General features: G+C 43.6%; 1 protein-coding gene across 4 annotated transcripts in view; it reads left to right on the top strand.

Moving 5' to 3' along the window:
- Nucleotides 1-12,959, top strand: part of SLC14A1 (solute carrier family 14 (urea transporter), member 1 (Kidd blood group)) — a 46,101-nt gene that overhangs the window by 19,146 nt on the left and 13,996 nt on the right. For all 4 annotated transcript variants that reach the window (XM_015565544.1, XM_015565543.1, XM_015565545.1 and 1 more), the window contains 5 exons: nt 875-1,003; nt 3,512-3,704; nt 5,666-5,813; nt 5,997-6,131; nt 11,353-11,402. In XM_015565544.1, the coding sequence (XP_015421030.1) occupies nt 875-1,003; nt 3,512-3,704; nt 5,666-5,813; nt 5,997-6,131; nt 11,353-11,402 (655 nt within the window). The remainder of the gene's footprint in view (nt 1-874; nt 1,004-3,511; nt 3,705-5,665; nt 5,814-5,996; nt 6,132-11,352; nt 11,403-12,959) is intronic.

Genomic DNA, 12,959 nt, shown 5'->3' with positions numbered 1-12,959 from the left:
TAGAGAAGAACACCACCCTAGGGCATAACCATCTGCCTTGCAACTGCTTTTAGTTAGAAAGTTTTCATTTCAGACCATCCTATGAGGTTACTTTAGGTCTCTGAGTTTGGAGGCATCCCTCCCTCCCCCAGACAGGCCTCCCCTAAGCTTGTCAGGTTTAGTATGTGGCCCCTTTTTTGTCTATAGGACAGTATCACCACAGGTCTCTACGTGGCCATTTCCGTGAGAGGTAATAGTAGTAAGAGGGGGAATGGAATACGGGGTCTGGAATGGAAGAACAAAAAGGAAGTGAGGTTAAATGCTCAGAAGCAAAAAGGGCCCCAAGAAAAAATTAGGTGCTAAATATGCACCAAATCAAATGGAATACTTTGCCAAGTAAAAGAAAAGTAACTGTCTTTCTTTGTTCTAACTTAGAAATCTTTGTTTGGAGACAACAAAAATGGAAGCACAGGAAGATAAAATGTATGTTAAATTGTAAAGTCAAAGACACTATGAAAGTGAATTTTCATTTCAATAATCTTACACCTGACCAAGAAAATCAGATTTCAAAAACAGTTTCATCTAAAAGCTTTATTCAAGTCAGAGGCCCTTAATAGTTTCAAAGAAATAATAACTTCCCGAAGGAAAGGCGAAAGGAACCAGAACTGGTTTGGCGAATCGTTAGCTCTGACGCCTCTGTAGGGGGCTGTTCTAAGTGTACATTTGTATTTTTTCACATTTTTAGTAGTATTTGGCTTCTATAGACTTGGAAATAGATTTCTAAATATAATCTCATTTTCTAATGTGAATATGACCTGGACTTTACAAGTGTCACTAGTGCAAGCCCAGCCAGTGTCCACCTGGAAAATGTCCACGCTGTGCCTCTCGCCCGCAGGTCAGCAATCGCAGCCGGGCTGCACGGCTACAACGCCACCCTCGTGGGGATACTTATGGCCGTCTTTTCAAACAAGGGAGACTACTTCTGGTGGCTGCTATTCCCTGTCTCTGTGATGTCCATGACTTGGTAAGTTACAACTGGTCTTTGAAATGCTTTCATTATAAATTATAGGGGAGGGGGTGGGAATGGGGAATTACTGCTAATGGGTACAGGGCTTCTGTTTTGCAAGATGGAAAATGTTCTGAGGCTGGATGGTGGTGCTGGTTGTACAACAATGTGAGTGTACTTAGTGCTCTGTAAGTGCACACTTTAAAATGGTTACGTGATAAATTCCGTGTTATGTATATAATGCAACTTCTAGAGAAATCATTTTTAAAAATTTAGATTCGGATTGTGTCTCTTGGGAAAAGGAAACATTAAAACACACTGGTACATATGGCCCCTCATACCACCTCTCCCCTTTCCCCAATATTCTGATGTAATCAGTCTTGATTGGGGTGTTGCCTGGGCAATTGAGAGTTTTAAAAGCCCCAGAAGTTTCTAAAGTACAATCAATGTTGCCCTAGCCGGTTTGGCTCAGTGGATGGAGCGTCAGCCTGTGGACTGAAGGGTCCTGGGTTTGATTCCGGTCAAGGGCACATGCTGGGTTGCTGGCTCAATGCCCACTAGGGGGTATGCAGGAGGCAGCCGATCAATGATTATCTCTCATCATTGATGTTTGTATCTCTCTCTCCCTCTCCCTTCTTCTCTGAAATCAATAAAAATATATTTTTAAAAAAATATAAAGTACAACCAAAGTTGAGAGCCTTTGGCTGCATCAGTGGCCCTCAACCTGCACACGATCGGAATCCCCTGCAGGGCCTGTTGAAACATGGATTGCGGCTCCCATCCCCAGAGGTCCTGAATCGGTTCAACTTGGATGGGGCCTGAGAATTTGCATTTTCTTTTCTTTTTTTATTATGGTTTTACTGATTTGATAGAGAGAGAGAGAGAGAGAGAGAGAGACATCAATGCTGAGAGAGGATCATCGATCAGCTGCCTCCTGCACCCCCCGCCCCTACTGGGGATCAAACCCGAAACCCCAGCATGTGCCCTGACCAGGCATCAAACCTCGATCTCCTGGTTCATGGATCAATGCTCACCTGGGCGGGCAGAGAATTTGCATTTCTAACAAGTTCCCCGATAATGCTGATGTGGCCAATCCAGAGATCCCACTTTGAGAACCACTGTGCCTCTATGAACTCCCCTTACCCACCTGCCCACTTCAAAAAAAATTTTATTGAGGATGGTGTCAGCATCATGGTGGAATGAGGGAAAAGTTACTTACTGAATTCAGTTCCTTAAAAGAAAAAGAAAAAAAAGCCTGAATTCTTCAAATTAGTTTCCATGCTGACAGTGTCACAAATCTTCTTTATTTTTATTTTTTGGAAGCAAACATTTCCTTCTTACTGTAGCATATTTAGAATATAAAATACTAACATCCACACAAATGAGAAGTAAAGCCCACCTTGAACAGAGTCTGCAGGAGAGCCACCTACCCGGGCTGCACCTGCAGGGTGTGGAGGAGAACCTGGCAGCAAAGCCCACCTGCCCAGGAGGTAACTCCCAGCCTACTCTGGGGAACAGGTTCAAGGGCAAGAGTCATTGCCTGTGGGTGCTCACCACACCCCCTCCCACAACCCATGAAATCCAAAGTTCTGATCTTAAAGGGATGGCCCTCTGAGTAAGTCAAGAAGTGAGTGTGCAAAAGAGTCCCAGAGACCAACTAATTCCACCCCCAGTTTACAGTCAAGGACCCTGAGGAGCAAGCAGTGCCTTGCCCAAGGTCACACAGTTCACCTGCTCAAGGACCTAAAGCAGTAATGGCGAACCTTTTGAGCTTAGCGTGTCAGCATTTTGAAAAACCCTAACTTAACTCTGGTGCCGTGTCACATATAGAAATTTTTTGATATTTGCAACAGTAGTAAAACAAAGATGTATATTTTTGATATTTATTTTATATATTTAAATGCCGTTTAACCAAGAAAAATCAACCCAAAAAATGAGTTCACGTGTCACCTCTGACACGCGTGTCATAGGTTCGCCAGCACTGACCTAAAACTCTGTCCCTCTGAGTTTAAGACCTTCTTCATACAGCCCACATCACCTGCATCCTCCCTTGGATAATTGTTTATCTTTTTAAAAAATACATACACTAAAGACTTGTACAGATATAGACAAGTTCAAGATCGTGGTCACCTCTGAGGGGGAGGGAAGGGCATGTGATCAAGTAGGTCACACATGTGGCTTTACCTATGTAAATAATATGTTATTTCCTATGTCTTAAATACTAGAAAAGTGTTTTTGAAACCTAGAGGTTTATAGCTCACTGTAAGCAACCCAGATGTAATTTTTCAAAAGCCAAAGAAACTATGAGTTGATTTTTTTTTTTTTTACTTTATGTAAGAATTATTCTCTCTATGACAGGATTTATCTCAAGTGTGTTTGGATTTTTTGTTTGTTTATTCTGTGAACAGTTTTCCAACGCAGCACTTTAGGGGCATATTCAAAAGCCATCCCTAGCAGAGAGATTCGGTTTGTCAACATTGGCTACCACACGCATATTCTTCCATTCTCTTCTGTTGTTGTTTTTAGTCCAATTTTCTCAAGTGGGTTGAACTCCGTGTTCGGCAAATGGGACCTCCCTATCTTCACCCTGCCCTTCAACATGGCATTGACCATGTACCTTTCGGCCACAGGACATTACAATCCATTCTTCCCAGGAAAATTGTTCTCACCCATAGCCTCAGTTCCCAATGTCACCTGGTCTAAACTCGATGGCCTGAAGGTAAGATTCACGATCTCTTCACATTCCCCCTGGCTCCATCCTCATGGTTACTCGTCCATGGGCCTCAGAGCCTTATGGAGGCTCAGTTGGGGGGGGGGGGACTTCCTGTGTTCATTTTGCTAGCTAAAGCATTTGTTCTTCTCCAAAGCTTTGGGCTTTAGGGGTTTTTTAAAATGACTATTTGGTCAAAGCTAACTTTCCCTAAGATCTGCAGTGCTAATTCCAGAACATAGCTCCATTGGAAATCACACATTCTATTGCAAACTTGGCCCTTGTTTGGATGGGTGAGATGGGGGCTAGCCACTGATGCAGGAGCACTCCACCTGGGGCTAAGCCCTCCATGACCTGCCAAAGGACTGGCTGCTTACTGTTTTACCCACCACAGAACTGCTCTGTTCTGCCTTTTCTTATCTTTGATCTCACAGAATAAGTACAATAATTCTGGGTCCTCAAGCTTCAGTAGGCATCAGAATCATTGTTTTTTAAGTACCAATATGAGCACCATCTCAGACTTCCTAAATAATAATCTCCAGGGGTGGGGCCTGGGAACCTGTATAGCAAGCCCCCAAATACTTGTGCTGTGGGCCAGAGTTTGAGAACCACCCTGAAGGCTGTATACTATGTACCTCTTTACAGATGTGCATAGAGAGAACACCATTTTTAAACACCTGGTTAACCCAAATAAAGTTCCAGCTCTTCCTAATGGTGTTTATTTAATAAATACCTTTGTTTTCATGATTCTCTCAGTTGAGAGAACACTTGAAATCAAAAGAAAACCAAAGAAACCCTACTTTTTCTCATGTGCAAAAAACTGGCTTTCCCACTGTGAGGTTATAAAACACCTTTTGCTGTCCTCTGTGCTGGGTGATCAAAACATGTGAGAAGCTTACGTAGACTTTTCTTTAGTTTCTTGCTCAGAAAATGAATGGGAGCATTTGGAAATAACTCAGAAGGAAAATAAAAAGAAACGTATTATAACTCCCCATTAAAAATTAGAGTATTCATTGATCGACCTATAATAGTACTGTCCAATACAGTAGCTGTTAGCCCCATGTGGGTATTTTAACTTAAATGTAAAATTAATTAAAATGTAAGATTACAGTTGTGCTCCTTTGCCTCACTAGCCACATTTCAGGTGCTCGATAGACACATGTATTGGACAACAAAGGTACAGAATATTCCAAGATCATGCGAAGCTCTGTCAGACAGTGCTGGTCAAGGGAAGTGGGGATCTTGTCCTTCCCCTCCCTCTGAACTGCCACCTCAGCATCAGCACTTATTTCCCACCTCACCTGACTCTCCACTCCTGGCTACCTGAGGATTGGTTCTGCTGGATGTGCCTGTGTCCAGTTCTCTGGTCTAGAAGAAACAGGAAGTAATCTTGTGTAGACATGAAAATCCAGCATGGGCAGGAAGAATTTAGGGTCCAGCTTAGGGTAGGATCAAACTCATAGTATAGACCTGCTTCTGAATTGTGGATAAGATCACCTGACTTCATTAACCACCAGATTGCATGGGAACAATAATATTTCTATGGACTGTAGAGATGCATGGATGGACTGGCCCCAGCAGGGATGGACAGTTGAAAGCAGTAGACGTATAAGTGGTGATCCCTGCCACCCTCATGGGGAAGCATGGGAGATCCCCACAGTGGGTCAATGGCACCACAGTTACCAAGGCCACGTGTCTGTGCAGGCAGGAGAGCAGGGAGTGGAGGGGGGAGTGGGGGTGTTGAGAAGGCTTTGAGTACACCAGGGAAAGGCTGGTGTATCTCTGGGAATAAAGCAGAAATAGGATTGAGATTTTTCTGTAAAGAGAGAGGGAGAATTTTTTAAATTAATGACACTTATCTCAAAAGATTAGATATGCTAAACCTAAAATTACTTCATATGTGCTTGTGGGTGTCCTATGAGTTTCTGTCCAGTTATTTTAATGACTTATTTCCTAAATTATTTTTGCAGTTACTGAAATCCCTGCCTGTGGGTGTTGGTCAGATATACGGCTGTGATAATCTGTGGACGGGGCTCATTTTCCTGTGCGCCATCCTGCTTTCCTCCCCACTCATGTGCCTGCACGCTGCAATCGGGTCGGCGATAGGGGTAGCAGCAGGTGAGCAGGCATGGAGAGCACCTCCTCCACCCCGGGTGTTGTTCAGGCACCTTCTGTACTCCAGACCTTTCTCTGCCCCAAGGGACCAACAGTTGTCAGTTGCTGCCTCCACCCGAGGCCCCTTCCAGAGCACCCTGCCTTGTGTCCGTCTGCTGCTCTGACTGCTCCTGTCTTATCTAACAGCGCTCAGCCTCTCGGCTCCGTTTGAGAACATCTACTTTGGACTTTGGGGTTTCAACAGCTCTCTGGCCTGCATTGCAATTGGAGGGATGTTCATGGCGCTCACCTGGCAAACCCACCTCCTGGCTCTCGCCTGTGGTGAGTAATCCGTGCATCTAGGGGGGAGGGGTGCTGGGCACTATGGGATCAAAATCCAGGACCAACAGTACAAAAGGAGACACTAGAGCTGGGGTTCTTGTTTGGGACCCGTGCTCTCCAAGTGTGTGACCAGGGCGCGTGACATCCCCTTTCTGGGAGTATTCGAGTCGGCTCTGCCCAGCTAGGTGGTGACTGAGACGGGAGAGCCTGTTGAAAGGTACTCTCCATTTTGTCATATGTGTATATTGGGTCATAGAAACTCAACTTGTCCTGTGTTCTTCACACTAATCATTTGACCCAAGAAACGAAACGGAAATAACTCAAGCTAAATGCAGAGCTATTTTCCCTGGTGACTCAGGTAGAATTTTGTGCGGCCCTTGGAGGATCACCTTCATCCAGCTCTCCTCAAGCTTGAGTGTGCATCAGAACTGCCCGGGAGGCTTGTTAAAATGCAGACCTCTGGGCCCACCCTCAGACCCTCGCTCACAGTTAGAGGTGGAGGAAGGAGTTTGCATTTCTAACCAAGTGTAAGTGGGAACTGGTGCTGGTGCTGTGGGGACCACACTGTGAGAACTGCTGCATTAACCCTTTCTGATCCCTGCATTCTAGCCAGACTCAGCCCACAGAGCTAGACGGGGCTCTGGAGAGCTCCACTCCATCCTTCTCATTTTATTGTTGAGGAACTAAGGCCAAAGGACATCCAGTCAGTGGGGGCGGGGGAATGCAGTGTAAATGCAAACCCAGCACCCACATTGGCTAACAACCTGAAACGTTAAGCCCAGGCCTTAGGTGAAAACACACTTCAGTGATTTAGATTTGAAAAGCTAATGAACTTCTCAGGCCATTGGGAGGGATGCTTGTTTTCCATAGCTTCTGATATTCCTAAATCAATACAACTAAAAGCACTTAAGATAATGTGCTAGAACCAGCGATTTCCAATCTTTCTCATCTCATGGCACACAAAGTAATTACTAAAATTCAGAATCCAAAAATATATATTTTTTGCTGATCTGACAAAAAATAGGTATGACTTTGATTCCTTCACACCAAATGTGTTGGCTGTTGTCATTTTTTAATTTAACAATCTAAAGGAAAAGAGGTCAGTGTCCCTGACTAAACAGTCGGGTGTTGCATGTTTTAAACATTCTTGCAGCATTCCAGTGTGCCACGGCACCACGGTTGAAAATCGCTGTGCTAGACTGAAGGGAATGACACTCCCTGGGTGACAAAGGGGTCCAGGGATAGTGGAATGTGCAGAAATTACTTCAAACCTAATGGGAATATTTGTCTAGAGCCAGTTTGTCACCAGATTAAGCAATCCAAGGTGTCTAAGTCATTACTAAAATGGCAGACCTCGTGTTAGGCAGGATTTAGAATGAATTTCTGCATTGGGCAGGGGGTGGGATGGGACCAAGGTTTTCCAAGGCCTCATTCAATTTTGATTTCCTGGCGCTGCAGCAAGGATAATAAAACTCAAGTGGCCACTTATATGTCATTTTGTAGTCACACAGCTATTTCCCCTAATAACCCTTTCAAAACTTTTTGCTCATTCTCTCATACTTGTTCAGAAGCTTAGGGCAAAAGAGAAGGCTCTAACAGATTATATGGCCACCTGATCTTAGCGGGGTTAGAATCTTTCTTCTGAGATTAGTTTGAGGTTTCAAACCTTTATTTGGAGTACATACCTTTACTTTTCTGTGTTGGCAGCAAATACATGTTAAACACTCATGATGCAGTCCCAACAGTACTTATAAGACCTAGGGATTTGGAAGCTTTAGATCCCAGGTAGTTCTTGATCACAGAGAGTTACAGTTAAGGGCAGAAGTCAGATGAGTAAGAGAGAGAGCCCACAGGAGCCCATATGACATTTACAGTAGAACAAGGAAACATCCACAGTGCAAGATTCTTAGGGGAACACTGCAGTTTAGAATCATTGAGATGTACCTCCTAGAGAAGCTGGCTTTTCCATAAGTCCTAAACACTGGGAGGAGAAATTCCTGTTGGTGGAGAGGGTGGTCAGGGCCAGCATGAGGACAGCCTGAGCCCATCCTTAAAGGTCAAGCAGAAACTGTTTTGGTCACAAGAGTTGTGGATGAGGCCTTGACAGACTATGGAAAGAGGTGAAACCAAAGATTCCTGAGGATGTATTTCCCCAAAGCAGGAATATCTTCATTATTTTCTTTAGTATAGAAGTAACACTGGCTAATTGAACAAAACAAAACAAAGTTCTGTCAATACAGTGAAGTATGAAGCAGACAGTGGTCATTCTTCATCCTACACTCTGGATAGAACTTTTTTGCCTCCCTCTTATCAGGACCCTGTGATTACATTGGGTCCATTCGGATGACCCCGGGTAATCTCCCTCTATCAAGATTTCTTAGTCACGGCTGCAAAGTCCCTTTGCCGTGTAAGGTAACATACTCACAGGTTCTGGGGATTAGGACGGAGACATCTTTAGGGATCTTGACTCTGCCTCCCATGCCTACCTTCCTTTGAGGGGATCAGATTTTCTTTACTAGTTTAGCATAAAGATTAAGGCAGTATATTGAATCAGTTAAGAGCCCACACCCTGGTGCCAAAATTCCAGCTCTGCCGATTTTAATTTTAATAGATGCCAAATTCATCCCACAAAAGCCATACCAATGTCCTCTGCCGCCAACAGTGTATAAAGGTGTCTGTTTCAGCACACTGGGTACTCTCAGTGTTTTTCATTTTAGACATCAAGTTTTGAGACAGACCTCCAGCCCCTCTTGTCAAGCAAATATCACGTGTAAAATGTCATGGCAAGTTTCAGCTTGCCCACATCACCCTGATGCTGTCAAAGAAAACTCAACCTTGTCAGCCAGGGTAAATAAATAACAGTTATTTATGACAGAGGTGCCCTACTATATGGCTTTTTCAGGAAAGAAGACTTGGCAAACTCTGATAGAGCCTGCCAAAGCTGCCTTCCCTGCCTCTAAACCAGGGAATCCCTCAATTTTGTTATTTTATCAATGCAAAATGTAAACACATTTTGTACCTCTTTTGCGTGGCCAGGATATGATGGTAGGACTCACACATGGTGGTCTGTTGGGAGGGACATTGTCTATGAAGAATGGAAATCTAGTCTTCCCTTCAGCACTCAAGGGCCTTTTCTCTCCCTCGACTATCCAGAACACTGTCAGGGTCATCAGCTACAAACTGTGATGTGCAGAACTTACCTCTAATGAAGGCTTTCCCAGCCCAACTCAGCAAGTCTTAGTTGATGGGCAGCTGCTATTAGATAGTCTGACACTTACTATGGACAGAAAAGCAACTTGGAATTGGAGATCACTTAGAACACCAAGTTCAATATAAGACTTGAACACAAACTTTGCAGGCCAGAAGGGAGTGGCAAGAAATATTCAAAGTGATGAATGCCAAGAACCTACAACCAAGATTACTTTATCCGGCAAAGCTATCATTCAGAATTGAAGGTCAGATAAAGAGCTTCACAGATAAGGAAAAGCTAAAGGAGTTCATCACCACCAAACCAGTATTATATGAAATGCTGAAAGGTATCCTTTAAGAAGAGGAAGAAGAAGAAAAAGGTAAAGATACGTGAATATAATAGAATCAGGGGCATAGAAAGGGGTGGGAACCAGGTGGAGGGGAGCTATGGGGAGAAAAAAGAGGAACAACTGTAATAATCTGATTTAATTTTAAAAAAAAGACTTGAACACCAAGATTGTGCCTTAGAAGTGCAATAGGCATTAAAAGGAGAGAAATGGTGATAATGTCTCATGTGCTCAGGAAATGTGTCAGAAGAGCTGGTACTCAAGAGAGCAAGGATAGAGTGTCCCTAGTGCTTAACTGAGGGATAGTGAATATTTGTTGAATAAGTGAATGAATGAATGAAATGGGGAAAAAAGAATAAAATGATGGAAACCAAGCACAGAAATCCTTTCAACCCTTCTGCTCAGAGCAATATCTCAATCCTGTGATGACAGGGGTGAGTTGACAGCTGCTGTTGTGGAAATACACTATTTCATTTGAGATTCACCACCTCCTTGTAAAATACACCTCCAAGTTACCTTGTTACAGACTATGAGACTAGATTCTGAGAAGTTAGGTGATTTGTTGTACAACAAACAAAACAGCAGAGCTTGGATTTGAAGTCCAAACTGGTTCCAACGACGAGCCTTTCCCACGAGCGTGAGACAATTCAGATGTGAAAGAATTAGGTATACTGTTGAACAAAAATACCAGGATAAAAAGACAAAATATTGATAAAAGGATGGAAATGAGGATCACAGAGTTCCTCCCACCATTTCCTGTCCCGCCCCCCCAAGATAGCTGGTGTGATTTCTCACCAGACAGGAAGACTAGGTGGTGAGTATATCTCAGTGTGTGCTGGTGGCCCAAGGGTGTGTGCAAATCATTCCTCAGGCTGCTTTCCTGAACCTCTCTGAGCCCCCTCTTCAGCCAAAACTGAAGAATTAATGATTTGCTAGTTGAGATCTTTGTTTTTGCTGTTTTACATTGGAAGTTACACATACACTCAGATTACCTACTCTAAGATTCATGCTTTACTCAAAGTAAATTTAAAAATAGCATTTATGCTTTACCAAAAGTAAATTTAAAAATAGCATATTTATTTATTGGCTTGTATGCCAGCCTTAATGGTATTTGGAAAAATGTTATTCTGGGGAGGAGTTCCACATTCGTACTCAGTTTCTGCTGATCTCTGAGTTACTACCTTCTTCTTTTTTTAATACCATGACTTTTTTTTTGGTAACTGACTTAATTTGGGAATCCCAAATGCAGTATAGAAACCATACTACCTCAAGAAACATTCATAAGTTTCATTTTAATTCATTCTACTCTGCCTGGATAAAATAACAGGAAAGTTTATTTGCTATGGAAGGATTTTTTCATAAGTATCAGCAAAGCAGCAACAAGATAGCAACCACAGAAAAGATACCTTTATTGAGCACTTACTGTGTGTTAAGCCCAAGCATTACCTCCTTTCATGCTTGCACCAGCCCTGTGAGAGGAATGTTCCTATAACCTCTGTTGTGCAAATGGTGGAGTCTGGATTCAAACCCAGAGCTGCTGACTCCAAACACATACTTGCAACCAGGGTTCTGGGCTAGCTGGCAAAATGTGGATGTTTACATTCCAAGGGATTTATACCACAAGGAAGCCCTTCCCACAATGAAATGAAGCCTAACAGGCATTGTTCTCTCTTCTTTTTCTGTAGCCCTGTTCACCGCCTACCTGGGAACCAGCATGTCACATCTGATGGCTGTGGTGAGTTTGCTTTATCAACAGCATGACTGGTCAGCTTTCCGTGATATGGAAACCCTCCTGAAGCCCATGTGGGTGGTGTCCCAGGGCAGGATCCATGACTGGGACAGCCACCACTTTCCCTTTCCTTGCACCTGTCTGTCCTCACCTTCCAGCATCACGGTAAATTTTGGTCCAAATTAAAGTCACCAGGCTTGTTAAGAATATCAGATTGCTTAGTTTAAGGAAGTGAAATTGAGGTTGTATAACATAATACCAAGTTTAGACTCTAACTGTGAGTATCAGGAAGTTGACTTTAGAATATATTTTACTGCAACAGAAAGCCAGGACTATGTAGTAGTTGAGAAAGCAGGAAAGGGAGGAAAGATAATTAGCTAAAGACTCAATTTTTTTTAATTAAGCCAATCATTTTTCATATCCCTTATCTTATTTTAAGTCCCCAGTCACTCAATAGGATTTATTTAGACCCATGTCCTGGATTAATTAATGAATAGGCAAAATCATTGCCCATTAAGGGTCCCCTGCCACTATCTCCTCTTTCTTTTCAGCACTATCTGGCCCTTTGATTTTCTTTTTCCCCTTCCCTGAGGAATCCAGTATGACTATTCCAGGACCCCCCTCCCCCACCTCCCAGTGCCCTGGACTTTCTCTCTTCACCCCCCTTGCAGGTGATGCAGAGCAGTTTCTGATAGCTCCATCCATGTGGATGTGATCATGGCTGCTAATAGGTCAAGACAGTAACTAGTCCTCTCAACAGCAGAATAGAGAGTTTATCTGGGAGGGTTGCCTGGAGACACAATATCTTTCTGGTAGAATGTCAAAGCGCCATTACAGGCATGGCAGGCAGTGTAGTAGAGCATTGTGGGGCCCTTCCTATCCCAACAAAGGTCCACAGACATCAATCCACAGACCAGAATTGGATGGGCTGTACAACAGAGTCAGCTAGGAAGAAAGATTTTCAAAAACACAGACCCTTAGGCCCAGTTCCTTGACATTCCTGATAAAGTGGATCCGACCTGTTGTTTGGACATCTGTGTTTTTAACCCCCTTCCCAGATTATTCTGATGTGCAGCCAGGTTTGGGTACCATCACACCCATGGGGTCCTTGCATAGGGCATGTGGTGTATGCTCAGAATCTCATGAGTCACCATGGATAGCACAGGAGAGAGACTTACCCTCAAGGAGCTTAGAATCTATTTGGGAGACAGAGTGAAAAAGAAGGAAAGCAAGTAGAGTCTAAGACCTAGTCTGGGTGGAAGTCAAGGGGTAGAGAGGTCACTCTGGGCCTTGTGGATGTGATGAATGGTCGGGAGCCATTGGGGATTTGCCAGGTGTCATCTCTGGGCCAAGTATCGTCTTTTCACGTCTGGTGTTAGAAGTCTAAATGTCTGAGAACAAGGGAAAGATATACAAGATGGAAATATAGCTGACCCCCTGAAAGAATGGATGATGACATTTCAACTGCTAAAGGCCCTGAGCTCAGATTCAATCTCCATGGGCATAAGCAGAGTCCAGAGCAATGCCCGCCCCCCCCCCCAACACACCCCCCCACCCGTGGCA

This window comes from Myotis davidii, unplaced genomic scaffold (genome assembly GCF_000327345.1).
Source record: "Myotis davidii unplaced genomic scaffold, ASM32734v1 scaffold259, whole genome shotgun sequence".
Taxonomy (NCBI): domain Eukaryota; kingdom Metazoa; phylum Chordata; class Mammalia; order Chiroptera; family Vespertilionidae; genus Myotis; species Myotis davidii.
Note: the sequence above shows the minus strand (reverse complement) of the source record. Positions and strands in the feature narration are given on the sequence as shown.